The sequence below is a fragment of the Sus scrofa genome, chromosome 2, assembly GCF_000003025.6.
Source record: "Sus scrofa isolate TJ Tabasco breed Duroc chromosome 2, Sscrofa11.1, whole genome shotgun sequence".
Taxonomy (NCBI): domain Eukaryota; kingdom Metazoa; phylum Chordata; class Mammalia; order Artiodactyla; family Suidae; genus Sus; species Sus scrofa.
The window spans coordinates 15,761,225-15,788,586 of record NC_010444.4 but is presented as its reverse complement, the minus strand read 5'-3'; the positions used below and the strand labels follow the sequence as shown (position 1 = coordinate 15,788,586).

Below are 27,362 nucleotides of genomic sequence, written 5' to 3'. Positions count from 1 at the left end.
AATAATCACGATTCTATATTTCTGAGAAGGAATAATCACAAAATGCAGGCATTTAAAATATCCAATATGGTATCAATGAAGAGGCATTACAGAAGCCCAAAGATAAAGCTCTGGGAAGAAAAACTCTTACAGTAAAAAGAAAAATGAAACGAGATATTCTGGGGGAAAAAGGAACCCTTTAATGTACAGATGAGAACACCCTGAGAGGGTGAAAATGAAGAGTAATGTAAAAGGCGGCAGTAGGGTGTCTGAACACTTCAAGGCGTCCGGTAAGCAGTGGGGCACGTGCTTGTCCATCGTCGCCAGAAAGGACTCTGGAAAGAGAAAAGGAGGCTCCACCCTGATCAGCTCAACCATGATGTGTCCACCCACGGCCCCTGCACGCTGCGCTCACTGTGCTCTAAGAAAAAGACGCCAGGTCCCGGAGAAGGGTGATTTAAGGTGTTAAAACCACCACCACCACCACCAAGAAATGACTTAAGGGAACACAACTGAAGCTGCGGCCTAGAAAGTTACATGGTGAGTGAATATAATTGATCTGAAAACCACAGAGGAACAGCGTTTCACAGGCAAACATATTTTAGAGCTTAAGAGCAGGTGAGCTAAACTGAACTCGGAAAGAACTAAATGCAGGACCAGCGTGCAGGCTCTTCTGCATGCTGACAGGGAACTTCGGCAGGTGGGTCTTTTTTTGGTTTAAGGCTCTTAACAGCTATTTTCTGTAACTGACACCTCTTAAGTCTTCCTTTTGTCTCTAGATCCTGTGAACAGGAATTCTCCAGCATCAGCTTTTCATTGTGGGGACAGTAATAGTTCAGCTTAACATCAGGAGAAGCATTTGTTCCCATCATCCAACAAATACCTACTAAGTGCCAGGCAACAAAAGAGACAAAAACCTTTACCCTTGTGGATTTTAAATTCTAGCAGAGATAGACCTCAAACAATTAATAAACATTGTATCGTATGTTAGGAGGAGGTAAGTACTTTGGGGGGTGAAGAGTGGGTTGCAAGTTTGAAATCAGGTCTCACTGAAACAGTGGCGAGTGACAAAGATGTGAGGGACACGACTGTCCTGGAGAAGAGCACTCCGCACAGGAGACTCCGCCAGTGCGAAGGCCTAAGGGGTGTGCCTGGGGCCTCCCACGGCAGCAAGGGGCTGGTGGGGCTGAGGGGAGTGGAAGTCCGGGGAAGGAGCAGGACCGAGGAGGTACTAGAGGTCTCAGCGGCCACATCGTGTAGGACCTCACAGACCTTACTTGTAAGGTTTTTTGGCTTTGCTGAGTGAAAGAGCCCTTGGAAAACGAGGAGCTTTGTTTCGATGCTACGTGTGGAAATGACTAGAGCGAGGGGAGCGTGGCAGCGGGGAGATGGGACAGGATGGTGCTGTGATGCGGTTCAGACCAGGGCGGTGGCAGTGAAGATGAGGCGTGTGGGAGGATTCTGCTTATGTGTCGCACGTAGAGCCAAAGAACTTCCGACAGAGAGGAAGAGAAGAGTCAGAAGCCGAGGGTCTGAGCAAACTGGAAGGACGAAGTTGCTGGCCGGTGAGATGGAGAAGGATGCACATGGAGCAGGTTTTGGAGGGGCTTTGAGGAGCTTGGTCTGGCATGTTGAGTTTATAATCTCCTAGAAACCCCCCGGAGATGTGACGCATCTATCAGCGGGGATCAGGAAGGAGGCCTGAGCTGATCCCCGCATAGAGATGGTATTTAAAGTGAGGAGACCAGACAAATTAGTTAAGGGGATGAGAGTAAGAAAGAAGTGATAATCCTGGACTGAACGCCGGGGGACGCCAATGTTAGGAATTCAGGGAGAGGAAGAATCGGTCAGTGAGGGAGGGGGAAACCTTGAGAGCACAGAGAGGTGAGAGCCGGGGGAGAAACTGCTCCAAGGGCAGAGAGAGCGCTGTTGCCAAACACTGACGACAGGCTGAGGCAGGTAACAGAGCTGAACGCTGTCTGCAGCAACGTGAGCATCACTGGTGACTGAGAAGGACTGAGGGGCGTGGATGTAAATGTAAACCCATCGAATCCTCAGGTCCTGGAGGTCCCGTCGTGGCACAGTGGAAACGAATCCGACTAGTATCCATGAGGATACAGGTTCGATCCCTGGCCTTGCTCAGTGGGTTAACGATCTGGCGTTGCTGCGGCTCTGGTGTAGGCCGGCGGCTACAGCTCGGATTAGACCCCTAGCCCGGGAACCTCGATATGCCCCAGGTGTGGCCCTAAAAAGACCAAAACAAACAAACAAAAAAAACCAAAAAAACACCCCCAAAACCAAAAAACCTATAACCAACAAAACAAAACCAAAACACACCTCAGGTCCCGAGGCCGGGAGCTAGTAGAGGACACCATACCTGTTGAAGTGGGAATACGGCCTTTGCCCTCTCTCTCCATCTCAATCACCCGAAGGCCCCTCTCAACATAGCTCTGGAAGAACTGTGAGGAATTTTTCAGAAATGGTTCAATGTCAGCATCTGAATATTTCTTCTTATATTCGTATAATTCGGCCAGGCCCTGGTTAACAAAAAGGAAGAGAAGGGGATGAATGTTAGGGACCCTTTTCCACAAAGCAGACCCCACTCTGGGTCAACCCTTTCCCTCTCACCTCTTTAGTGTTCTCTTTAGAGCCAATCTTCTTAAAAATCTCAGCTAAGAAATCATTCACCTTAGCCTTTGATGATTTTTCATCCTAAAGACACAAGGAAGGAATGACTGGTTAGACGTGAGTTACTAGGAACTAGTGGATGGATGAGAACAAAGTATCGCAAAATCCAGACCTTCCTGGTATGTTCCTGCAGGTAACAGAAGCACCAGCGTTGCAGGGGCTGCAGCAGAACCACTAATACTCTCAGGTTTTCAACTAAACTCTGCGAGGAAGGACCTGGCCCATCCTTCCCTAATTAAACAGAGCTCAGTGGACTCATCCAGGGACCTGTGCCTTAGACACAGACACAGAAACCTGTCTTAGGGACAAAAGGCGTGTATATGGTTATAGTGTCTATTTGACAACTTCAAGGTGACTGGGCCAATCCTGGACCTTTCCCTCAGGCCCTAGAAGGCTCTGCTGGCGTATCCCTTTGACAAAGCCACTCCCCTCAATCTTTCAGGTCAAGACACTCACGATTCGAGATGCTCCCTTTTCCGTTTCCTTATCAGACTTGCTCCCGGTCTGGTCCATACTGTGCTTCATCATCCGGCAGAGGTGGGCCTCCAGCTCCGACTCGTTCTTGTTGTCGATCATCGTTAGGTGGTCTAGGATCTGAGGGAGACATGGGCATGTTCAGTGACAGCGGCGCCATACCCATGACCTTCTCTCAAGCTCCCTCGGGAACGATGGCAGCTCTTACTCACCTTGGGCCCCTTTAATTTGCATAACGTGTGCAGCAGTGTTTTTAGGGTCCTTATGGGAAATTCACTCTTGCATTGCTTTAGTTTCTCTTTGGGGAAGACCTTCATGAAAATGTGTATATCCAGAAGAATTCTGTCCAGATTAATGCTGTTGATGGTATCAGGGAGTAGTCGAACCATTCTCCAGAGACACTATTGAAAAAAGAAACAAAAGTCAGAAGCAGTCACTGAAGAATGAGGATAATTTCTGTCACTACTCATTTCCCCAACTTCTGGGATCACTTCTAAAAGATGATCAAGGATATGAATGTGGCACATTCTTTCTTTCACATTTAGTCGCTAAACGTGAGCAATTTTATTCACTTCAACCATGTCACTGGCTCAAGTATGACAAGTCATTCATCTGACCATCTCTGTTCCTCCTTCCTCCTCTGTAGAGATGGGACCTTAAATGTTGAGAAAACATGGAAGTTCTGTCTTGGGTTTGTTTGGCACTTGAGGGTAGAGTAGTTCATTTTACCCAATCAAATCTAAACTGAGGAGACAAAATATTTCAGACTATTGCAGTGTAACAATAGTATTATAATGTTATGTTCATTTGGAGTCTTCCATCAAAATGACCCAAACATCTTAAATCTACATATATTTTTTCCCCAGGAAGAAATGAAATATGCTTTGTCAAACTCCTTGCCTTTTGATTTTAGGAGAACTGGTGAGATACGTACAAAATAGCTCTTCCTTTTCACTGTTTGAGGCCAGGAATTTTTTAGGTCTGAGCTAGGGGTAAAAACTGGAGGAAGGGAAAAATGGAGAGCAACTGTACTTTTTAGGGGTGCCTTGGTTGACTTGAGTCTATGTCTTAGTTCCAACTCTTCTTTCCTCACACTTTGAAAGAAAAGAGATCAAATTATTGCAACTTCACCTTCATAACAAGCTCTGAGAATTTGGGAGAACTGGCTGTTGCTAGCAGGCTGTCTTGGAGCAAAACGAGTAGGGCGCTGGAAAACAAACCCAACACAACAGCATGAGTAAGTTTTAAACCTGCATCCTAATCAGAATCAGTAATTGAAAGGCCGACTGTAAATATTCTCTACCCATCTTTTAGATTGAGGGTCATGGATCAGAAACTGTCTTTGATTACTTGACACTCAGTTATTAAGAGAATAAACATCATTTAAGCTTTGTGAGTCACCAGTTGGTAAATGGTAAAGCCTGTCACTATTGTTCATTGCCTCCAGTAGCTGCGAAAGATAGAAATGTATGTGAAATACAAGACAAAAGGAGTGTAGTTGACAAACTCTACTGTGTATCCTAGAAAACTCACGATATTGGCTGGCTTATCGAGTTATTAACTAGTTTTAGCTGTGGTCTCAGGTTGGAACACCTTTGATTCTTAAGAGAAGAGTAATAAATCAACTTATTAGGTAAATATGTGCATACAACTGATTTAATGTCTTCTGGTTTCTATGGGGCGACAAAAAAGACGCTGCTCCAGGCTCTAATGCTGAGTACAGATGTACCTCAGGATGTTGGTCTGGTCTGACTTCTCCAGAACTTTCACCACCAAGAGGTTCACAGAGCGGATCACCTGTTGCCCTTCCTCCAGATCTTCAATTCGAGAATCCAGCATTAAGGTGATGAGGCCATGCATCAGGTCTTTCAGGACGCCGGTGGAGGCCTCCCGGGCGAGGCTTTCTATCTGAAACAGCTATCCAATCAGAGTTGCGTTAGAGAAAGAGAAAGCTCACTGTACAGAGCAAAGAAGATAAACATAGGTGGCGTGTGCCAGTAAACAATTATATTTATAAAAATTCAGAGTATTAAGAAAAAGTAAAAATCACTATACTCTCCTATACCTCCAGTGATAGCCAAAATTAGTTGGTGGGCTTCCTTCCTGTTATAAAAGTTTTTTTTTTTTTTTTTTTTTTGGCCACACCTATAATATGGGCCAGGGATAAAACCTGGACCACAGCAGCAACTTGAACTGCTGCAGTGACAATGCTGGACCCCCAACCCACTGTGCCACAAGGGAACTCCTTTTTTTTTTTTTTGAAATCACATCACTCAGTCTTTTTTTTTTTTTGACTGCCCCTGACGCATATGGAGTTCCCGTGCCAGGGGTCAGATCCAAGCCATAGTCCCAACCTAAGCTGATGGTGTGGCAACGCTTTAACCTCTGTGCTGGGCTGGGGATTGAACCTGTGTCCCAGTGCTCCCAAGACACCTCCAATCTCATTGTGCCACAGTGGGAGCTCCCATATCATTCAGTGTTTGACATGGACACAGAATACAATGCTACCAGCTGGCTTACAGTCATTAACTCGTTTTGGCTCCTGTCTCAGGTTGGAACACCTGAGACATGGTGATGACCAACATTAGTTCCTTTATTTTTTTTTTTTTTCTTTTTCTTTTTTGGCTGTGACTGTGACATGCAGAAGTTCCCAGGCCAGGGATCAAACCTGCACCACAGCAGTGACAACTTGGATTCTTAACCACTAAGCCACCAGGGAACTCCTACAGAAGTTTTTGTTTTTGCCCCACCTGTGACATATGAAATCCCCAGGCCAGGGATCAAATCTGAGCTGCAGCTGTGATCTATGCCACAGCTGTGGCAATGCCTTAACCTACTTTGCTGCGTCAGGCATTGAACCCATGCTGCTGCAGAGACAAACTGGCAGGAGGCAGAATTTCACGTTGTTTTAAAGTGTCCTTACGATAAAGGTAAGCTGGAGTGTTGCCCAGCCTCCAATGGAAGTAGTCAATAGCTTGTATGTAAAATGCCACAATGACAAAGGACTCACTGAACAACTGAAGCGAATGAGGCTTTAGAACCAGGGCAAGGAGGCTGAAAGGAAGCTCGCGGTCTACGGCGGTGTCCTTACCGAGATCATGTTGCCAATGATACAGCTGTACAACTTGATGATCTCATCCTTCTCCAGCTTCTCATCTGCCATATGTGTGTTGTAGATGAGTCGTAGCTGCATGAACGTGGCTATCAGAAACTGATCAATATGGCCAGACATGGCTTCGGCTTTGTCCTCCTGTCTTAGGACCTCATCGATCTAATAACAAAAATCAAAAATGTCCAAGCTTCATACCTCTAAGTAGCTGGAAGGCCCTGCAAGTATCTATAATATTTATAAGCAAAGCACTTCTACTACCTTACCTTGAAGAAACCCAGTCACTACATATAAATAATCATTTGACAAATTTTTACTGAGCAAGATAGTTGTTAGGTGAATTAACTGTAGTTCCTATTCTAAGAGGCTCACCATCTCCCCTAGGGAATAATAATCCTCATGATTAAATGTCTAATTTACTAAAAAGTGTTTTTATATCCATTATCTCATTTGATTATTCCAAAGGCTCTGAGAGGTGGACAGGGCTGAGAGTAAGATCTCCATTTACCAGATAAGCAAAGTGAAGCTTAGCAGGATTAGGCTATTTAGTTCAAACTCAAAACCCAGTTTCCCACATCTTGATCCAGGTTCTTTTTGGTTCAGCAGACTGGTTGTCACTAATGGTAAAATGTTACTATGGAAAAACATGCATTTCCTATTCACTACTGTAAAAAGATCTTTATTTTTATGATCATATACATTTTTAAAAATGATTTTCATTTTTCCATCATAGCTGGTTTACAGTGTTCTGTCAATTTTCTACTGTAGAACAAAGTGACCCAGTCACAACTATATATATTCTTTTTCTCACATTATCCTCCATCATGTTCCATCACAAGTGACTAGATATAGTTCCCAGTGCTATACAGCAGGATCTCATTGCTTATCCACTCCAAATGCAATAGTTTGCATCTAATCATATACATCATACCCTGAGACAATCGTGTCAATCTTCACAATCATCCTTTCATGCAGGGCTGCCACACTGCACACTCCAGGGGACACTGTTTCTACAGACCGAGATGTGAATGGTACCCCCTGGTGCTAAAGAAGCCAATGGTCTTACTTTCAAGTATCTCTTTATGCATATATACTCGTAAGCACTTACATTTTATATAACCGGGACAGTTTAACACTGCTGTTTCAACACGGACAAAATTAAAAAATACCTATTTTTAGAGGAGGGCTTACTCTTTTTCCAATTTAATCAACACTAACAACCTGACAGGAGTTCCTGTCCTGGCTCAGTGGTTAACAAATATGACTAGGAACCATGAAGTCGTGGGTTGGATCCCTGGCCTTGCTCAGTGGGTTAAGGATCTGGAGTTGCCATGAGCTGTGGTGTAGGTTGCAGATGCAGCTCGGATCCTGCATTGCTGTGGCTCTGGCATAGGCCGGTGGCTGCAGCTCCAATTAGACTCCTAGCCTGGGAGCCTCCATATGCCGCAGGAGCAGCCCAAGAAATGGCAAAAAAAAAAAAACGCAAAAAAACCCCTGACATATATTCTTTGATGTTCACAGAATCATATACAACTACACATGCGTATATAAATAGGGTCAAGGTTTAGGGCATTGCTATTTTTTATTTTTTAAGGGCCACACCAACAGTATATGGAAGTTCCCAGGCTAGGGGTCAAAGTAGAGCTGCAGCTGCTGGTCTACACCACAATCACAGCCATACCAGATCTGAGCAGCATCTGCGACCTATACCACAGCTCACGGCAACACTGGATCCTTAACCCACTGAGGCAGGCCAGAGATCAAACCTTCGTCCTCATGGATACTAGTCAGGTTCATTATCGCTGAGCCACAATGGGAACTCCAGGTTTAGGGCATTGTTAAATCCACAAGAATATTTATAGTACATACACTTCTCTGTATCTAGTTTTCCTAAAAGAAAATTATGAAAATCCCTAAAGTCAATAGAAATAGTTCAATTTTATTTTATTTTATTTTGTCTTTTTGTCTTTTCCAGGGCCACACCCATGCCACACGGAGGTTTCCATGCTAGGGGTCAATCAAAGCTGTAGCCGTTGGCCTACACCAGAGCCACAGCAACCTGGGATCCAAGCCGCGTCTGCGACCTACACCACAGCTTACAGCAACGCCAGATCCTTGACCCACTGAGTAAGGCCAGGGATCGAATCTTCATCCTCATGGATACTAGTCAGATTTGTTTCCACTGAGCCACGATGGGAACTACAAAAGATTTTAATTTTAATTTTTTTGCCCCTCCCCTCCTTTTTTTAGGGCTGCACCCTTGGGATCTGGAAGTTCCCAGGCTAGGGGTCGAATTGGAGCTGCAGCTGCCAGCCTACACCACAGCTCATGGCAACACTGGATCCTTAACCCACTGAGCGAGGCCAGGGATTGAACCCATGTACTCATGGATCCCAATTGGGTTTGTTACCACTGAGCCACCAGGGGAACTCCTAATTTTAATTTTTAAAAATAAGAACCAGCCTTTTAGATGTATTATTTTTAAAATCCCTTTCAAAAACAAAAAAACCCCAAAAAACCCAAAAAGACAACTTACAGAATGGGAGAAAATAGTTTCAAGTGATGCAACTGACAAGGGCTTAATCTCTAAAATATACAAGCAACATATACAACTCAGCAGCAAAAAAGCCAACAACCCAATGGAAAAATGGGCAAAAGACCTGCACAGACATTTCTCTAAGGAAGATATACAGATGGCCAGCAAGCACATGAAAAAATGCTCAATATCCCTGATTATTAGAGAAATACAAATCAAAACTATCATGAAATGCCACCTAACACCAGTCAGAATGGCCATCATTCATAAGTCCACAACAAATGGTGGAGGGGGTGTGGAGAAAAGGGAACCCTCTTGCACTGTTGGTGGGAATGTAAGTTGGTACATCCACTGTGGAGAACAGTATGGAGGTACCTTAGAAAACTATACATAGAACTATCATATGACTCAGCAATCCCACTCTTGGGCACATATCTGGACAAAACTTTCCTTGAAAAAGACACATGCACCCGCATGTTCATTGCAGCACTATTCACAATAGCCAAGACATGGAAACAGCCCAAATGTCCATTGACAGAAGATGTGGTATATATACACAATGGAATAGTACTCAGCTATAAAAAGTAACAAAACAATGCCATTTGCAGCACCATGGAACTAGAAACTCTTATAGTGAGTAAAGTAAGTCAGAAAGAGAAAGACAAATACCATATATCACTTATATCTGGAATCTAATATACAGCACAAATGTACCTTTCCAAAGAAAAGAAACTCATGGACTTGGAGAACAGACTTGTGGTTGCCAAGGAGGAGGGGGCGGGAGTGGTGGGATGGATGGGGAGCTTGGGGTTAATACATGCAGACTATGGCTTTGGAATGGATTAACAATGAGATCCTGCTATATAGCACTGGGAACTATGTCTAATCACATATAATGGAGCATGATAATGTGAGAAAAAAGAATGTATACATGTATGTGTAGCTGGATCACCATGCTGTACAGTAGAAAACTGACAGAACACTGTAAACTAGCTATGATGGAAAAAAAATAAAATCCATTTCAAGAATTTCAGCTTTATTATTTCCTACTCTTAAATTTCATTTTTTTTTTCTAATTTCTTTTTTTTTTTTTTTTTTTTTTTTGGTCTTTTTGCCTTTTCTAGGGACGCTTCCGTGGCATATGGAGGTTCTCAGGCTAGGGGTCGAATCGGAGCTGTAGCCGCCGGCCTACACCTGAGCTACAGCAATGCGGGATCCGAGCCATGTCTGCAACCTACACCACAGCTCATGGCAACGCCAGATCTTTAACCCACTGAGCAAGGCCAGGGATCAAACCTGCAACCTCATGGTTCCTATCCGGATTTGTTAACCACTGAGCCACGACGGGAACTCCTTTTTTCTAATTTCTAAGTATACATATGAAGTTACTTTTGTCTTTCTTCAATCATATTTCAGGCAATATATTTTTCTGAATTCAGTCACTTCAGTATAGTTTTAGAATGAAATGCTTTCCTTCACTATTAAAACTTTTGATTTTGGTTTTTTTGATCATAGACTTATTTAGGAGGGTGTTTCATACTTGCCAAGTAGCCAATATTTTGTGATACTAATATTATTTATTAAAAATTTTGTTGGAGTTCCCATCATGGCTCAGTGGCTAATGAACCTGACTAGGAACCATGATGTTGGCGGGTTCAGTCCCTGGCCTTGGAGGTTTCCGGGCTAGGGGTCGAATTGGAGCTACAGCTGCTGGCCTATGCCACAGCCACGGCAATTCAGGATCCTTAACCCACTGAGCGAGGCCAGGGATCAGACCTGCAACCTCATGGTTCCTGGTCGTTATTGCTGCGCCACAACGGGAACTTCCCTAGTTCAGGTCTTAACCTGCTGAGCCAGGACGGGAACTCCTCCTCCGCCAATTTTTGAACAGGGTTTTTTTTTTTTTTTGGTCACTGAGTTACAGGAGTTCTTATGTATTTTGGATATTAATCCTTTATCAGACATATGATTTGCAAATATTTTCTTTCATTCTGTAGGTTGCCTTTTCACGCTTGTGATAGTGTCCTTTGATGCATAAAATGTTTTAACTTTGATGAAGTTCAGTTTATTTTTGTTGCCTGTGCCTTCAGCATCACAGCCAAGAAATTACTGCCAAAGTCACTCTCATGAAGGTCTTCCCTTTGCCTTCTTCTAAGAGTTTTAGCTCTTGCATTTATGTCTTTAATCCATTTTGAGTTAATTTTTGTTTATGGTATGACAGTCCAATTTCATTCTTTTGCTTGTGGATGAACAATTTCCCCACCATCATTTGTTTGAAAGACTGTCTTCTGCAAAGCGAATGATCTTGTCACCCTTGCAATTCAGATCACTAACTTGGTTTTTGTGATTGTTCTCTTTCAGTCCATCTACTCAGTTTAAAAATTCTAAAATTCTAAAACCATGTTCTTTTTGTTTAGAAGACTCTTTCTACACCCCAGTCCCTTGCCCACTGTGGTCATCTTTTCTCCTTTAGCAATTTCATTTTGCCAGAACATTGCTGTTCTGGTTATTTTATTTTTCCTCCCATTTAAGGTATGTTATGTTATTATTCTTTACATATTCAGGATTCAATTTTGGGTCTACCTTTTGGAAACCCTCAACAACGGCAATCTGAGACTGCCCTCGTAGGCCTGTGGTATACCAGCTGGCAAGCTGTCAGTCATATGGCAAACTATCAAGAGCAGGCATTTCTACTCTTTGGTCTCTAAAGGTACAAAAGCCAGAGAGCTGCCAGCCTCAGAGGGTGAATCCAGCCCTTTTGTTCAGCTCCCCATAGCTCCTGAGCAGTGAGGGAGAACAGCCAGTCCTCCTGCCAGCACCCACACAGGCCGCTACTGCCCTGCCTTCAGGGCACCTACCAATCTCCACAGATGAAGAGAGGGCTCTTTTCAGGATGTCTGGTGTTTTGATGCTTTTCCCTGGGCTCTGCACCATTGGTCCTCAGGTTCTCCACAGGCTATATGGGAAAGTCCTGTACTTATATCTGACAGAGATGCAGACTTGCTTACACACTTCAAACCACCCATCTGACCCAGCAGCTCCTCTGCTCAGAAAAGGCAGATGGGTTTGGACTAAAGCTGACAGAGAAAAGCAACAGGATGCATGCATTCAACTCACTATCTTCCAGAATCCCCTTCATTTGTTTTCTTCTGACATTTAAACTGTTATTTGGGAGACTATTTGTCAAAGAGCAAAAACCTTGTGCTGGGATTCTAGTTCTGCCCTTCCATCCCTAACTATCTGTCCTCCTGGGGATGTCTAATAGCTACTCGGACTTAACACAGCAAAGATGTAACTCTCAAGGCTCCTCTTCCTCCATCCTTCCCCATCAGTACGTAGTACCATCACACACCCAACTGTTCAAGCCTAAAAGTAAGGAGTTACTATTGATTCCTCTCCTCCCTTACATTTCATACTCAATCTATCACCAAGTCCTGTGGACTCTATCTCTGAAAGATACCCTGAAACCATCCATTTTTCTTCCCCTCCACCGTGATTATCCTAGTGCACATATCTTTCACATGAATTTCAGCCACAGCTTCTTAACAGTTTCCCAGAATCCGCTCTTGCCCAGCCTATAATCTGGTCTGTATAGTGTGACCAGAGTGATTTCTTCCCCAATAATCAAAAAATTCAAACACAGAAAAGGTGGAAGTATCATGAAAGAAATTTTTTGTCCTGAATCATTTAAAGTTGTTAAATGGATGGTCCATGCCCCTCTGATACTTCAGTGTGCATTTCTTCTTAACCAGACATTCTCTTTCATAATCATGATACAAGGATCAAAATCAGGAATACTGATGTTACTACCACCTAATCCTCGGGCTCCACCTCATTTTTTCCAGTTGCCCTAGTGATTTTCTCAGCTGAAGGCCAGTCTAGAATCATGCACTGTCTTTAGTTGTCATCTCTCTTCAGTCTGGACCAGTATTCTCGGTCCTCCCTTGACTTTATCCATCTTGAGACTTTGTAAAATGTTCCTCAATTTGCATGTGTCTGATGTTTCCTCATGATTAGATGACATGAGAAATGTCAGCAAAGTGATGCTGAATTCCCACTGAATCCCATTAGTGGCACATGATTTCATTTCCGGATATTTGTTTACTTAGATCAGTCAAGGTGGTATCTACTAGGCTTCTCTACTGTCAAATTATTCTTGGTATTTTGTATTTTAGGGTACTTTTAATATACTTGTCCTTTGTCTCACAGGGAGATACTATGAAACTATGTAAATATTCCATTTCTCTTCAAATTTTTAATTAGCTTATATGTGCACGGACTTTTGGTTTCCTATTTTATTAAATTCAATAAATTTACGAATTGTATTCAGTTTATGGGTTATGACTCATTACTATTATTATTAATTTTGATGTTCCAACTGTGCTCTGTGCAAACCGGGAGTCTGTTCTATTTGGCTTTTATGGCCTTCTGACATGTCCCTCAATTTTTTGAGCTTATCCTTGTTGTGTGGCGCAAGTTACTTCAGAATCATGCTGTACTTTCCCTGGTTCAGCCTGGCATCTGCCGCTTCTTCAGGAGCTCTTATTTCTTTTAATGGAAAATGGTATTCAGAAGGTAAGAATCTGGGGGTGCTCTTTGCTTTTGGGTGCTGCTGTTCTCAGGTCCTTACATACATTTATTTATACCATATATAAACACACACACTCATGTACATTAACATGTCTATATATTGAAAACCACAGTTCATACTGGTGCATCTAATTCCAGTTCAACACCAGAGTTCATTCCATTTTATTGTCCTTCCATATATATACATGTATGTATACAGTCTTTTTAGGGCTGTACCTATGGTATGTGGCAGTTCCCAAGCGAGGAGTTGAGGAGTCAAATCAGAACTGCAGTTGCTGGGATAGCCTCTGGCCTATGTCACAGCCACAGCAAAGCCAGATCCAAGCCACATCCGTGACCTACACCACAGCATGTGGCAACAATGGATCTTTGACCCACTGGGAGAGGCCAGTGATCCAACCCGCATCCTCATGGATATTAATTGGGTTCTTAACCCGCTAAGCCACAATGGCAACTCCATGTCCTTCCATATTTGTATCACTCTTCTCTGATAGTGAGAAAGCTGGCTCCCAGTTTCCTATTTATTTGATCAAGCCCTTTGTATTGTAGCCATCTCCCATCTCTGCCACCAGCCCTTCCCCACACCCACCTCTCCTGCTTTGGCTCTGAGTCCCCATTCTAAGCCACCTGCATGCAGCCCTGCTCCCCTCCAACACATATTGATACCCTCCTCACCCTCCGGAGGTCCTACTACCATGCCAGACCAGCTCCCCCCACGGACATCTTCCTCTTCCTGCTTTGGCTCTGTGTCACCCCTCCTGAATGACAGCCTTCTCACAATGTTTGGGCTTGGAGACCCTCACACTGGGTCGCCATGGCTCTCTACTCCCACCCCCTCACCACAAGGCAGACACCTCTTTGTTTTATCCACCTCCTGCCTTTATGACTTAGAAGGGAACCAAAGGGAGAAGAGAATGATTTTTTAAAAACATGCATCTTCTTTGCTCAAATTCCTCTCTAACGGTTTCCCATCACACTAAAAATAAAATCCAAACAATTTACCCCAGGGCTTTTAAAGCCCTACATAATCTGGTCTCTGTCCACTTCTCAAACCTCATTCGGTACTATTCTTTCTCTTACCCACCCCACCAAGTTCTAGGCACATGGGCAGGTACCATTTCTTTGACCACATCGAACTCATTCCTAACCTAGAGCTTTTATATAGGCTGTCTTCTGCTTGAACCCCAACCAGCAATCTAAATAACTCATACTCAGTTCCCTTTCTCCAAACACCCCATTTCAATGATATTTACACAGTAGTTACTATTATCTGATATTTTCTTGTTTATTTGTCTCTGTCCACTAAAATCTAAGTAAGTTCCAGAAGAGCTGGTTCCTATTCATTGCTATTTTCCAGCCTCCCATGATAGAACACAACTGCCTTGTTAGAGCTCTGTCCTATGAGGCAAGTGATGACTGTGAGTGGTCTCTGTGCACTTTCCCTCAGGGCAGTACTGAACCCTGCCTGCCTCCCCTAACACTGTGACCAGTGTGTAGCCATCACTGTTACAGCCTCCACTGCCATCAGTGGAATTACCTGTGTCAGAGCTTGGATGCTTGTGTTGATGTCACCACTGGCTACTTGGGAGATAATGAAATTGATTGTGGATGCTGTATTACTGTGCATATCATCAAAGTGTGGAGAAACAGCCCGGATCCTAGAGAGCAGAGCAAAGGGAAACAGTCGATCTTTATTACAAGGTATCCCAGTGAACCGGAATTATGCAATTCCCACTAGATCAAAGTTTTAATAAAGAAAAGCTATTAGTCAGATAGTAATCTGTTCTAAAACTTCTAACTGCAGAGAGGTCTTTTTGACATACACCTCCTGATGATCATTAACTGCTTATATTCAAATGAAATGGGTTAACTTACTTGGGTTCAGGAATAAGGACTGGTTCAAAGATGTCGTCTAGTTTGTGCTGAACGAGCTCTGGCATTTCACATCGGACTGTGCCATTGTCATTCTCAATCTCATCTAGATCCAGCTGGAATTCTCGGCGAACCATCTGGGCTGCTTCGGGATGCCCACTCATGCTTCGGGCTTGGCTAAGGGAAGCAAAAGGAGGCTCCTGAACTAAAAGAGATTTGTCAACCAAAGGGCAAGAGTAGCATTGCCAGCTGCCCCAAAGCTTCAAGACAGATGTTCAACTTCTGGTTTCAGCCCCCCTGAATGTTTTAAGTCCTTGACTTTAAGCAAGTGCCTTCAATGGGAAACAACAACACTGGTTCATGAATATCCCAAGAGAGCAGATTACTTTAACTTGTTCTTAGAGTACTGCCAAGTTAAAAATATTCTCCCTAGTTCACTAAAGCCAGCAAACCTTGTACTATTATTCCAGTTGAGGCAGTAAATAATAAAGAATATTTATATTGACGCAAAGCTCACTACTTCTGGGCAAATTTAAGAAATATATAGACTGCTTGGATCTTGTCCACCAATTTAACCAGTGTCCACATTTTTCTGATTATAAGCATCATCCCACGCAGTATTCAGTAAATTTTATACTTGAGGGACAATCAGCACCTCTTTTTAGGACTATTCACTCTTGACAGGTCAGGGCCAGTATTACACTCAAGAAATAGATATTCACGGTTTCCAAATCCAAATTGCTTAAAATTATACTCATGATACAACCCAAAATAGAGCTGTCCTGCTTAGAAGGCAGTTTTTTGAGTCTCTGAGTCAATTCTGGGTTGCATGCATTTTACTTAGCCTTATCTGAGGAATAGGAACCTGGGCATGACTGAACATAACACAAGAAGGAGAACCAATATTTTAGCTACATGACACTGAGTTGACACTTCTGCTAGCCAGTAGACTTTCAGGGAAGGCCTGATTCATGGGCTACTCAGACACCCTCTACCCTGGTTATAAACTACGCCAATTGTCCTCCAGAGGGGATGAATCCAAGTCAGAAGTTAGAAAGATATAAGAGCCCTGCTAATGAGAAATTAGCAGGCAGTACTTACATCCTATAAGTGCGATACATAATTCTGTCCACGGAAAAGCAGTGAAAGAAGGCACAAGACTATTTAGAAGTGGTTTTGAGACAAAGACAATGAAAACTGAAGGATTAAACATTTGATTACAAGACATTTACTCAGACACTGTGTCATGCATGATAATGGCTACAAGAACTCAAGATTATGTTACAGGATAAGCTCTGAGCGTACAAGGCAAAGTCCACAGAGATGCTCTGACAACAATCTCCATCCACGTACTTGAGTTTGGAGGACATGTCCTCAGCTGGTCCCTTGCGTAACATGTTGGCATTGGAGCTCATGCTCTGTGTACGCTGAGGTTTCTCTTCCACCTGTTTTATTGGTGCAGCAGAAGGCCTCTTTGCTGACCGCTTAATCCTCTCCTCAAGCATGCTCATATCCTTTTCAGAAAGCTGTCAAAAGAGGTCAAATTTATTTTTTAATTTAAAAAAATTTTATTGGAGTATAGTTGACTTACAATGTTGTATTAGTTTCAGGTGTATAGCAAAATGAATTGGTTTTTATATCTATGTATCTATCTATCTATCTCCATTTTCCTCCATATAGGTTATTGTAAACTATTGAGTAGATTACATTGAGTTATACAGTAGGTTCTTATTAATCATTTATTTTACACAATAGTGTGTATATGTTATTCCCATCTTCTTTTTTTTTTTTTTGTCTTTTTGCCATTTCTTGGGCCGCTCCCACGGCATATGGAGGCTCCCAGGTTAGGGGTCTAATCAGAGCCGTAGCTGCCAGCCTACGCCAGAGCCACAGCAACGCAGGATCCGAGCCGCGTCTGTGACCTACACCACAGCTCACGGCAACGCCGGATCATTAACCCACTAAGCAAGGGCAGGGATCGAACCTGCAACCTCATGGTTCCTAGTCGGATTCGTTAACCACTGCGCCACGACGGGAACTCCTCCCACCTTCTTAATTCCTCCCTCCCTACCACAGTTTCCCCTATGGTAATCATATCAAATTTAACTTATCAGCACTAGAATATGAGGAGAATTAAAAAGCTAATTGGAAGACTCAAGAATTAATATCCATTTTCAGGAGTTCCTGTTGTGGCTCAGAGGTAACAAACCTGACTAGTACTCATTGTGACATGGGTTCAATCCCCAGCCTCGCTCAGTGGGCTAAGAATCAGGCATTGCTATGAGCTGTGGTGTAGGTCACGGACATGATTCAAATCCTGAGTTGTGGCTGTGGTGTAGCTACACCAATTCATCCCTTAGACCGGGAACTTCATATGCCAGAGTTGTGACCCTAAAAAGACAAAAAAACAAAAACCAAAAAAAAACCAACCAAAAACCCATCCATTTTCATGTTAAAGCAAACAGAACCTCCTATATTAGGTAAGTTTACTTTCAGAACACTACTTACATTTAAAAACCAACTATTGCTAAATAAATAAATAAATCTACCATGAATCCTGAAAAAAAAAAAAATCAACTATTGTTCAAACCTGACTTGTTATAGTAAGAGAACATATGAAAGAAAGCATACAGGAGTTCCCAATGTGGTGTAATGGGATGGGCAGCATCTTAGTAGCGCTGGGACATAGGTTCAATCCCTACCTTCAGCTAAGGTCGAGACTATGGCTCAGATCTGATCCCTGGCCCAGGAACTCCATATGCTGTGGGGTAGCCAAAAAAGAAAAAAGAAAGAAAGACAGAAAGACAGACAGAAAGAACGAAAGAACGAACAAACGAAAGAATGAAACAATGAAAGAGAGAAAGAAAGAACGAAAGAACGAAAAGAACAAGAGAACGAAAGAATGAACGAAAGAAGAAACGAAAGAACGAATGAAAGAACGAAAGACAGGATACAAAAGGAAAGGCCATTAATAATTACAAATAAAAAGGTTAAAAATTCAATGAAGCTTCCTCATTTTTGTTATCACTACCTGCGTGGCCAGGGGCAAGATGCTTCACTATTGGTCATCTAGAAAATTCCAATCTACTTTATCTCCTTCACTGGCATGTAGTGAGGGTTTAGTGAAATTAATACAAGTAAAAATACACAAGCCCAGGGTAAACATATGTGCTACTAAGAGGTAACTGGAATGAAAACTGAGGCCCAGCCACAATAATGACTGGCTCAGAGGAAGTAAGGAGTCAGAAGAAGAACCTTCTGTGCTTGGAGAGTCTGGCTCACGGCTGCAGCTCAAGACTCTTTTGATCTGACAGGTACCACAATCCACATTACAAACAAGTGAGTACTGTTCACTAAAAAAAATAATATGCACTAAAATTACCCTGGAGGTTGATAAGTAGAATTTAAATCCCAGACTAACTCAGATTTCTTTTTTTCCCTTCTTCTTTTTAATGTCCTTTTATTTATTTATTTTGTTTAGGGCCACAGCTATAGCATATGGAAGTTCCCAGGCTAGGGGTGGAATCAGAACTACAGCTGCCGGCCTATACCACAGCCACAGTGATGCAGGATGCGAGCCGCATCTGCAGCCTTAAACCACAGTTCATGGCAACGCTGGATCCTTAATCCACTGAGTGAGGCCAGGGATCGAATCCGCGTCCTCATGGATACAAGTCAGGTTCGTTACCACTGAGCCACAACGGGAACTCCCAGCTCAGATTTCTTGATTCAAGAATAGCTCTCATCTACAGCAATTTGCTATGGGGGGAATGCTCAGAAAAGAAAATCTAATTTCCAGTAAGACACAGCCTAAGTGTCCTATAGTAATCAGAGACACCCTCAAGGATTTATTGGGATTCTAATCCATATCGATAGGATGAGTTTTAATAAAAGGTGGTGTAAACTCAGCTAGAATTGAGATGGAATGAAATGTGACACCTAAGTCATCTTGCAGTTCACACCATCCTGAAAATATCAAGAGAAAAGTCACTCACGGTTCCAATCAGTTTGAACACCTGATCCCCATGGACATTGTACACTGTGACAATGGTGTTTAGGGCAGCATTGCGCACGGCATTGTCTCGGTCTCCTATGTGAATCGCTATCTCCTTTAAGGCTTTTCCTGGGGTTGGTTGGCAAACATTCATGCCATAGGACTCGACCAGACACCCCAGTTCTTCCAGGCACTCTGTTGGGGAAGAAAGGCTAGATTAAGAAGACTCAACACACACTTGGCATGGAGACCTATCTTTACTAGATACATTTTCCTTGGCATATATGAAGGACTAAAATCTTATTCTGGCTCTGCCTTGATTTTTTTCCTTTATTGCCTTTTTATAAAATACACAATGAAACAATGATGTTATAGCAAGTGCTCCTAGAAGAAACGGATGCCTGTGAGTCAGATGGCCCCTGTGCACTTGATTTTGTCACCAGGGTGGTACTGAGTGATGCCTGTATCACCTGATACTGTGGCTCCACCAGTGTGCAACTCATCACTCTCACAGTCCAATCAGAGGTTTGGAATCAACCCAGAGACACTGATCTATAGAGGTCAATGTTGCAGACCTATGCCCCAATTTAAATTGTTGCTTTACCTGCTCTTTGCTTAGAGTTTTTCGATTTGGTTCCTTCCATGATAAAGGGGAACATCTTGCTGGCTGGATAGACAAGGCACATCCGGTTCAGGATGGCACGGACATCTTTACGAATGACATCCTTTGGTTCTCCGACCTAGTCAACAAGGAAAATAATGATTAAGTGAGGCATTTTCTGAGTAGCAAAGGTGCCTCTGTGGGTTACTACATCTTGAAAGAACTGGGGTATGGGAATGAGCGGCAGATGGTATTACTGTATGAAGAAGAAGGGAGGGGGAATACAAGTATAGGAACTGAGGTAGCTGGGAACCTGAGCAATCTTCCCAAGTGAGAACACATTACCTTGAGGATGAGATAGGGGATGAAGGAAGATGCTTCATTCTCAGTAAGATGGTACTCCTCCTCACTTAGCAGGGTGAAGAGCAATTTTAAATATTCTAGGGCTTTCATTAGGACGCTTGTATTGGTGTCAAAAAACCGCAGGGTAAGCCACTTTAAGATAAGATCCAGGCAACCAATGACACCCTCTTTTTCACTCTCCAAATGCTTGAAACAAAACAATACAAACCCCACAGATTAGACGTATAGAAATTTAAATTCTTATCAGGCAAGTAACTCTTAAATTTTACTACAGTCCAAAAAGAAAATGACAGATTTTTAAAATTATTTATTATTTTGTCTTTTTCGTCTTTTTCAGGCTGCACCTGCGGCATATGGAGGTTCCCAGGCTAAGGGTACAATCGGAGCTGTTGCTGCCAGCCTATGCCAAAGCCACAACAACGCCAGATCTGAGCCAAGTCTGTGACCTACACCACAGGTCCCAGCAATGCCGGATCCCTAACCCACTGATCGAGGCCAGGGATCCAACCCGCAACCTCATGGTTCCTAGTTGGATTTGTTTCCACTGTGCCATGATGGGAACGCCGAAAACTTCTGATTATTTACAGGCTCAGTGTTTTCACATCTGAGATTCACGTATATTCATTTTGTTGCAAACTTACATCAACCATGACAGCAAGGGCTTTGTTGTGATGCTGAAAGTCTGAGTGAAACATCTCATCCTGTAACCATTTAGCCACACAGCTTGACATTTGAGTCTTCAGTTGCTCAATGTATTCATCCCGTGGAGTAGTAAAATTCCACTTCAGCACCTAAAAAACAAAAAACCAAAAAACCAGTGAAAAGGTGCTATAAGGTGGTCAACTGAAACGAGTTAGAAAACTATTTAAAGCAGCTGTAGGAATTAATTTAATAGGATATTTTAAAATTCACCAAGATTAAATTGTAATTAAATATAAATGCAAAATGTACTCAATCTGTCATACTTCTGGAAGCTTAACTCTGAAAATTTTCTAAGAATAGAATTTTCAGCCATTCTTACTAGGAAAATCAATGATCTATTATTACTGTACAACACAGTGGACACTGTTGGTCTAATGTTAATGGGAAAATTTGAAACATCTATCAAAATTTAAAATGTACCTATTATTCTAGGAGTTTAATAAAAACTTCCTTATGTGTACAAAAGTTATATTCAAAGATGTCTGTGATGGTACAGTTTATAAAAGTGAAAACCTAGAAGCAACCTAAAATGTTTAACATAGTGGACTGAGGATAAAGAAAGGTAAATACATGCGATGTGCCAATAAAAAAGATGAATGCATTATATGCATACCGATAGGGAATGATGTTTAAGATTCTTCAAAGACCACTGAGAGAAAAAAGTAAGATACAAAACAAAGAATACGACATGTTCCCATTTGTGTGGAGGGAGGGCTATATATTTTCACATACATGATTGTATAGGTATGAAATACTATAATTTCTAGAGTAATACACACCAAAAAACTGGTAACATTTATCCTCCTTGTGGAGGGAAACTGGAGCGGGAGACATGCTTTTCATACTACACTTTTGCATTTTTTTGGATTGTTTGATTTTTTTAAAAAAACAATGTATATATTTTGAAAAAAATTTAACTGCTTAATAAAACCAAAACAACGTCAAAAGAGAAATGACTGAAATAGCCATGTATAGTAACCAAATCTATTTTTTAAGGCATCAGGTACAAGAAGGATAAAAGAAATAGCATGTTACATATGCGTAGTTGATGAATATCAATGACTACTTTCCAGTCTTTGATTCCGAAAATTACAAACAAAAACAACCAAACTCCCAAAACATCAATCTATTTCTACTTGGAGGAAAAACAGGCAATAGCTCCATTTCATAGTTTCTTTTGTAGGAATTAATGCTCCCATAAAGTCGTCTTACAGAAACAAGATATAATTTATAAGCAAAAGATTCAGTTAATTATTAGATATTTTACAATGATACGAATTTCAGACAGAAAAATTCTTTTTTTTTTTTTTTTTGCTTTTTAGGGCCACACTTGCAGCATATGGAGGTTTCCAGGCTAGGGGTCCAATTGGAGCTACAGCTGCTAGCCTACACCACAGCCACAGCAATACCGGATCTGAGCCAGTCTGCAACCTACACCACAGCCACAGCAATACTGGATCCTTAACCCACTGATCAAGGCCAGGGATCAAACCTGAAAACTCATTGTTCCTAGTCGGAATCGTTTCCGCTGTGCCACAATGGGAACTCACAGAAAAATTATTCTTGATTATAAAACAAAACAAAAACAAACAAGCAAAAAACTCCTGAAAACTCATATTTCTTCCTTACCTTTAAGCTTTTTTCATCTCTCATTCTTTGTTCTTTTCCATTTGGAACAAGAATAAAAATAGGACCAGATTTGTCTTCATCATCCTTTAAGGTAGTTTTGCTCGGCACTTTCTTTCCTTGTGCAGTCTACACTCAAGGTAAAGGGAATTCTGATTAGCAAAATTACTTCTCCTTGGGAATTCACTGTACTGCCCTGTAAAAGGGCACGATATAAACCAGACACCTCTCTTCATCATATTCCAATGAAAGAAACAAAATATCCTTAGAATCTTGCATTTGATTTTTTTTTTTTTTTTTTGTCTTTTTAGAGCCATACCCACAGATACGGAAGTTCATGCTCAGGAGTGAATCAGAGATGCAGTTTCTGGCCTACATCACAGCCACAGCAATGCCAGATCCGAGCACGTCTGTGACCTACACCATGGCTCACGGCAACACCAGATCCTTTAACCCACTGAGTGAGGCCAGGGATCAAAACTGTGTCCTCATGGATACCAATCAGGTTCGTTATTGCTGAGCCACAACAGGTACTCTGAATTTGGTATGTTTTTTTTTTTTTTTTTTTTTTTTTTTGTCTTTTGTCTTTTGTTGTTGCTATTTCTTGGGCCGCTCCCGCGGCATATGGAGGTTCCCAGGCTAGGGGTTGAATTGGAGCTGTAGCCACCGGCCTACACCAGAGCCACAGCAACGCAAGATCCGAGCCGCCTCTGCAACCTACACCACAGCTCACGGCAACGCCGGATCGTTAACCCACTGAGCAAGGGCAGGGACCGAACCCACAACCTCATGGTTCCTAGTCGGATTCGTTAACCACTGCGCCACGACGGGAACTCCCGAATTTGGTATGTTTTTGTGCAGATTCTCTACAAATGTTTCTAAAATAATTCTTTTTTTTTTTCTTTGTCTTTTTTAGAGCTGCAGCTGCAGCATATGGAGGTTCCCAGGCTAGGGGTCCAATCGGAGCTGTAGCCACCGGCCTATGCGAGAACCACAGCAATGTGAGATCCGAACTGCGCCTGCAATCTACACCACAGCTCACAGCAAGGCTGGATCCCTAACCCACTGGTCGAGGCCAGGGATCCAACTCACAACCTCATGGTTCCTAGTTGGAGTCGTTTCCACTGCACCACTACGGGAACTCCAAAATGACAGATTTTTAAGCCTCCATTTAAGACCTAAAATTACAGACATATAGTCATTTATTCTATCAAATGATAAGAAAGTGCTAAATACAGAGGACAGGGTGTATTCCAATTCCTTTTCAAGTCATGCAAACTTTTTTTTTTTTGTCTTTTTTTTAGGCCTGCACCCACAGCATATGGAGGTTCCCAGGGTAGGGATCTAATCGGAGCTGTAGCTGCTGGCCTACGACACAGCCACAGCAACACACCCATAACCCACTGAGCGAGTCCAGGGATTGAACCTGAAACCTCATGGTTCCTAGTTGGATTTTCTTCTGTGCCATGATGGGAACTCCTCTAGTAGCATTTTAAATAATAGTTGTTGGTTAGTTCTGCTGGGCTGGCATGTGATATGGTTGGAAAAGCCGCTATTATCTATCATTGGTCTGGGTCACAGAGTATTTTTGTTTATTGTTTATTATTCTTATAAAAAATTACTGAGATATAATTCACATATATGGATAGTTCTTTTCCTTCTTGAAATCTTCAACACTGTTGACAACTTTCCGTATTAATGCTATTTTGAACCACATTCACACATTTCATATTACTTAGTTGAGAAAGGCTTTCTGCTTCTTGCCATGTAACATGTATCTCTATCATATCACTATCACTGGAGAGCCTCAGAACCTGTTTCTAGAGAAAGTTGCTTGAAATATGTTTTCCCTTTCCTTTTTTTTGGGCAGTGCCCAGGGCACATTTAAGCTCCTGGGCCAGGGATCAAACACACGTCACAGCAGTGACCCGAGCCACTATAGGGACAACTGCCAGATTCCCGAACCCCCTGTGCCACAACAGAACTCTGCTAGAAACATTTTAAATACTTAAGTTACTGAAGTGGCTCTTAAAAATAATCCAAGATTTAGAATCTTTGTATCAGATGGAAAGAAACTGTAAACACACAGTATATATATTTAAGGTAAAATTTGAATTTCATTGCTGGGTATTTTTTCATTTAATTAAATTTTTATTAGAATGATTATTATAAATGTAGCAAAAGTCTGCTATTTCTTCTAGGGCAGCATTTCTTTCTAGTTCAAACAATGAAGTCATTCAGTCAAAACAAATGTGAGCTCATTTATGTGAAATTGCTTTGTAAGCTACAAAAGACTGAAAAGAAAATGGCATTAAGAAGAGAGTCAAAAATACTTCAAAGCACTTGTGATCAAAATACTAAAATAAGCACTTGTTAAATCTGGGATGAGGACAGGGAGAAGGGCAGGAAAAAAACAGCTTCACTGGATAATTCAGAAGATAATTACCCATTTAAATTAACTCACTGAGTTGAAGGACCCAAGCGCAGGGAAGGAAAATGGGTAACTAACATTTAGAAGAATGGCCACAGAGTGCCCCTTCTATGATAGAGATGTAATAATAAATGTACTGGATAATAAAACATTTTCTACTCTGACATATTTTCATGAGTTACAGGCAGTTAATGAAACATAGCTTTCTCTATTTACATATACTATTAGATTGAACACTGATCACACAGTTCTGCAATTTTCCTTTTATTAAGTATTAATATTCGAAAATTTAATTAGGAATTCCCTGGCAGCTCAGCAGGTTAGGGATCTGGCATTGTCACTGCTGCAGCTGTGGTTACTGCTGAGGCACAGGTTTGATCCCTGGCCTGAGAACTTAACGACACATGCTGTGGGTGCAGACAAAAAAAATTTTACTAAATGAAAAAATACCCAAGGGATATTTAAGGTTGAACATTTGAAAACACTTCTTTAAATTGTCCAACAATTCATGGATGCTAAAAGGATTAATGATGCATGAAATCCCACTGGTTGGGGGACAGATATTCCCTTTAAGTCTAATCAGAACACCTATTTAGTATGATTACTTTAACGGTCAAATTTGAAGGAAGTTGTTTACTACTGAAAACCTTCCCCAAAGATCTGCATGACAGAAACCATGGCAGTATCTCTTGAGAATAGGATGTCTCTGTTTTGGGGCCTCATTAAAAGTGAGCCACAGAAACTTGTGTAAATAAATACTTTATAATTGGATAATGTCAAGGGTAGTAATGACCTTTCATATGTGATATGGTCTTTCTTAAAAGACTGATTCTGTGTATATAACACTTAAGAGCAATTCTACTTATTTATTCATTTATTTTTTGGCTTTTTAGGGCCACACCCGCAGCATGTGGAGGTTCACAGGCTAGGTATCTAATCGGAGTCACAGTTGTTGGCCTACACCACAGCCACAGCGATGCCAGATCCTTAACCCACTGATGGAGGCCAGGGTTCAAACCTGCAAGCTCATGGTTCCTAGTCAGATTTGTTTCTATTGCACCACGATGGGAACTCCAAGAACAATTCCGTATCTAAGTTGCAGAGTTAACATACCTTTGCTTTAGAGGAAACTCCTAGAGCTTTGGCCTTTTTCGGATCAGGTTTGGGTTCTATGGTGCCAGAAACAGAATCTTCAACAGGTGCTTTGAGAAAATAAAAGCACATACTATAAATACAAATTCTAACTAATATCACTATATTTTGGGCATGTTAAATATGTAATGATGGTGAAAAATGTTTTAAATGTATCAATTTTCAAAGTGTTTTCAGTTAGATTTTTTCCCCTAGTCCTCCCAATTTCCTCTTTAAACACAATCTCATTGAATTAACTCAGAAAATCTACATCTCCTTTATCGACTTTTTTTTTTTTTTTTTTTTTTTTTTTGTCTTTTTGCCTTTTCTAGGGTTGCACCTGTGGCATATGGAGGTTCCCAGGCTAGGGGTCTAATCAGAGCTGTAGCCATCGTCCTACAACACAGCCACAGCAACATGTGATCCGAGCTGTGTCTATACCGCAGCTCATGGCAACACTGGATCCTTAACCCACTGAGCAAGGCCAGGGATCGAACCTGCAACCTCATGGTTCCTAGTCGGATTTGTTAACCACTGAGCCATGATGGGAACTCCTCCTTTATCAACATTTAAAATGCAGTTTAAAAAACTATTTTCTAAATAGAGGTAAGAAACCTTTTTGCTAAACCGATACTTCCTTAAGGGAAGGGTCTGTCACCTTTGATACTATAGTAAACTCTATATACACCAAACAGCAAGATTCCAATAAATGTTATAACTGAATATATACTTTGATACTAACAATTTTACATACGTAAAAATTTTAGCTTTACAGCATCAATATTATTGTTTCTGCAATAAGTCTAGAAGAGCAGTGGTTACAGCTTATGTGCTCTCTTTATTACTATGGAATTCTAATATCAGGATGAAGAAATCAAAAAATCTTCCCTTAAATACATTAGAATTGATCAGCAAATAGCCAAATGCAGTGTAAGGAGAACTCATCTGTGAACGAGTAAGCAGAGTTCTCTGCTGGTTTAGGCACTAGTTGGCTATTCGACCTTGTGTAAGGCACATCACCCTTGGTTTCCTCACCTTTGGTGAATAAAAGGGATAAGCTAGATGGTCACAATTCCCCTTCTAACTATAATATCCAAGAGCAGAGTATAGCTGTGGAAACCTTAAAAATAAGATTGAGCACTGAGAATTCCCTGGTGGCCTAGTGGTTAAAGGATTCAGCATTGTCACTGCTTCGACTTGAGTGACTTCTGTGGTATGGATTCAGTTCTTGGCCCAGGAACTTCTGTATGCTTCGGGCATGGCCAA

The 27,362-nt window shown here is 41.8% G+C and overlaps 1 protein-coding gene across 7 annotated transcripts in view; it reads right to left on the bottom strand.

The window, feature by feature from the left end:
* Positions 1 to 27,362, bottom strand: part of CKAP5 (cytoskeleton associated protein 5) — a 109,858-nt gene that overhangs the window by 1,994 nt on the left and 80,502 nt on the right. For all 7 annotated transcript variants that reach the window (XM_013994362.2, XM_021085233.1, XM_021085234.1 and 4 more), the window contains exons 27-42: positions 26,079 to 26,167; positions 22,538 to 22,663; positions 20,848 to 20,997; positions 20,189 to 20,392; positions 19,847 to 19,982; positions 19,244 to 19,437; positions 16,602 to 16,774; positions 15,252 to 15,425; positions 14,914 to 15,034; positions 6,233 to 6,412; positions 4,871 to 5,058; positions 4,273 to 4,348; positions 3,354 to 3,542; positions 3,124 to 3,261; positions 2,608 to 2,691; positions 2,357 to 2,516 (exon numbers count right to left, since the gene is read on the bottom strand). In XM_013994362.2, coding sequence (XP_013849816.2) covers positions 2,357 to 2,516; positions 2,608 to 2,691; positions 3,124 to 3,261; positions 3,354 to 3,542; positions 4,273 to 4,348; positions 4,871 to 5,058; positions 6,233 to 6,412; positions 14,914 to 15,034; positions 15,252 to 15,425; positions 16,602 to 16,774; positions 19,244 to 19,437; positions 19,847 to 19,982; positions 20,189 to 20,392; positions 20,848 to 20,997; positions 22,538 to 22,663; positions 26,079 to 26,167 — 2,382 coding nt within the window. The remainder of the gene's footprint in view (positions 1 to 2,356; positions 2,517 to 2,607; positions 2,692 to 3,123; positions 3,262 to 3,353; positions 3,543 to 4,272; positions 4,349 to 4,870; positions 5,059 to 6,232; positions 6,413 to 14,913; positions 15,035 to 15,251; positions 15,426 to 16,601; positions 16,775 to 19,243; positions 19,438 to 19,846; positions 19,983 to 20,188; positions 20,393 to 20,847; positions 20,998 to 22,537; positions 22,664 to 26,078; positions 26,168 to 27,362) is intronic.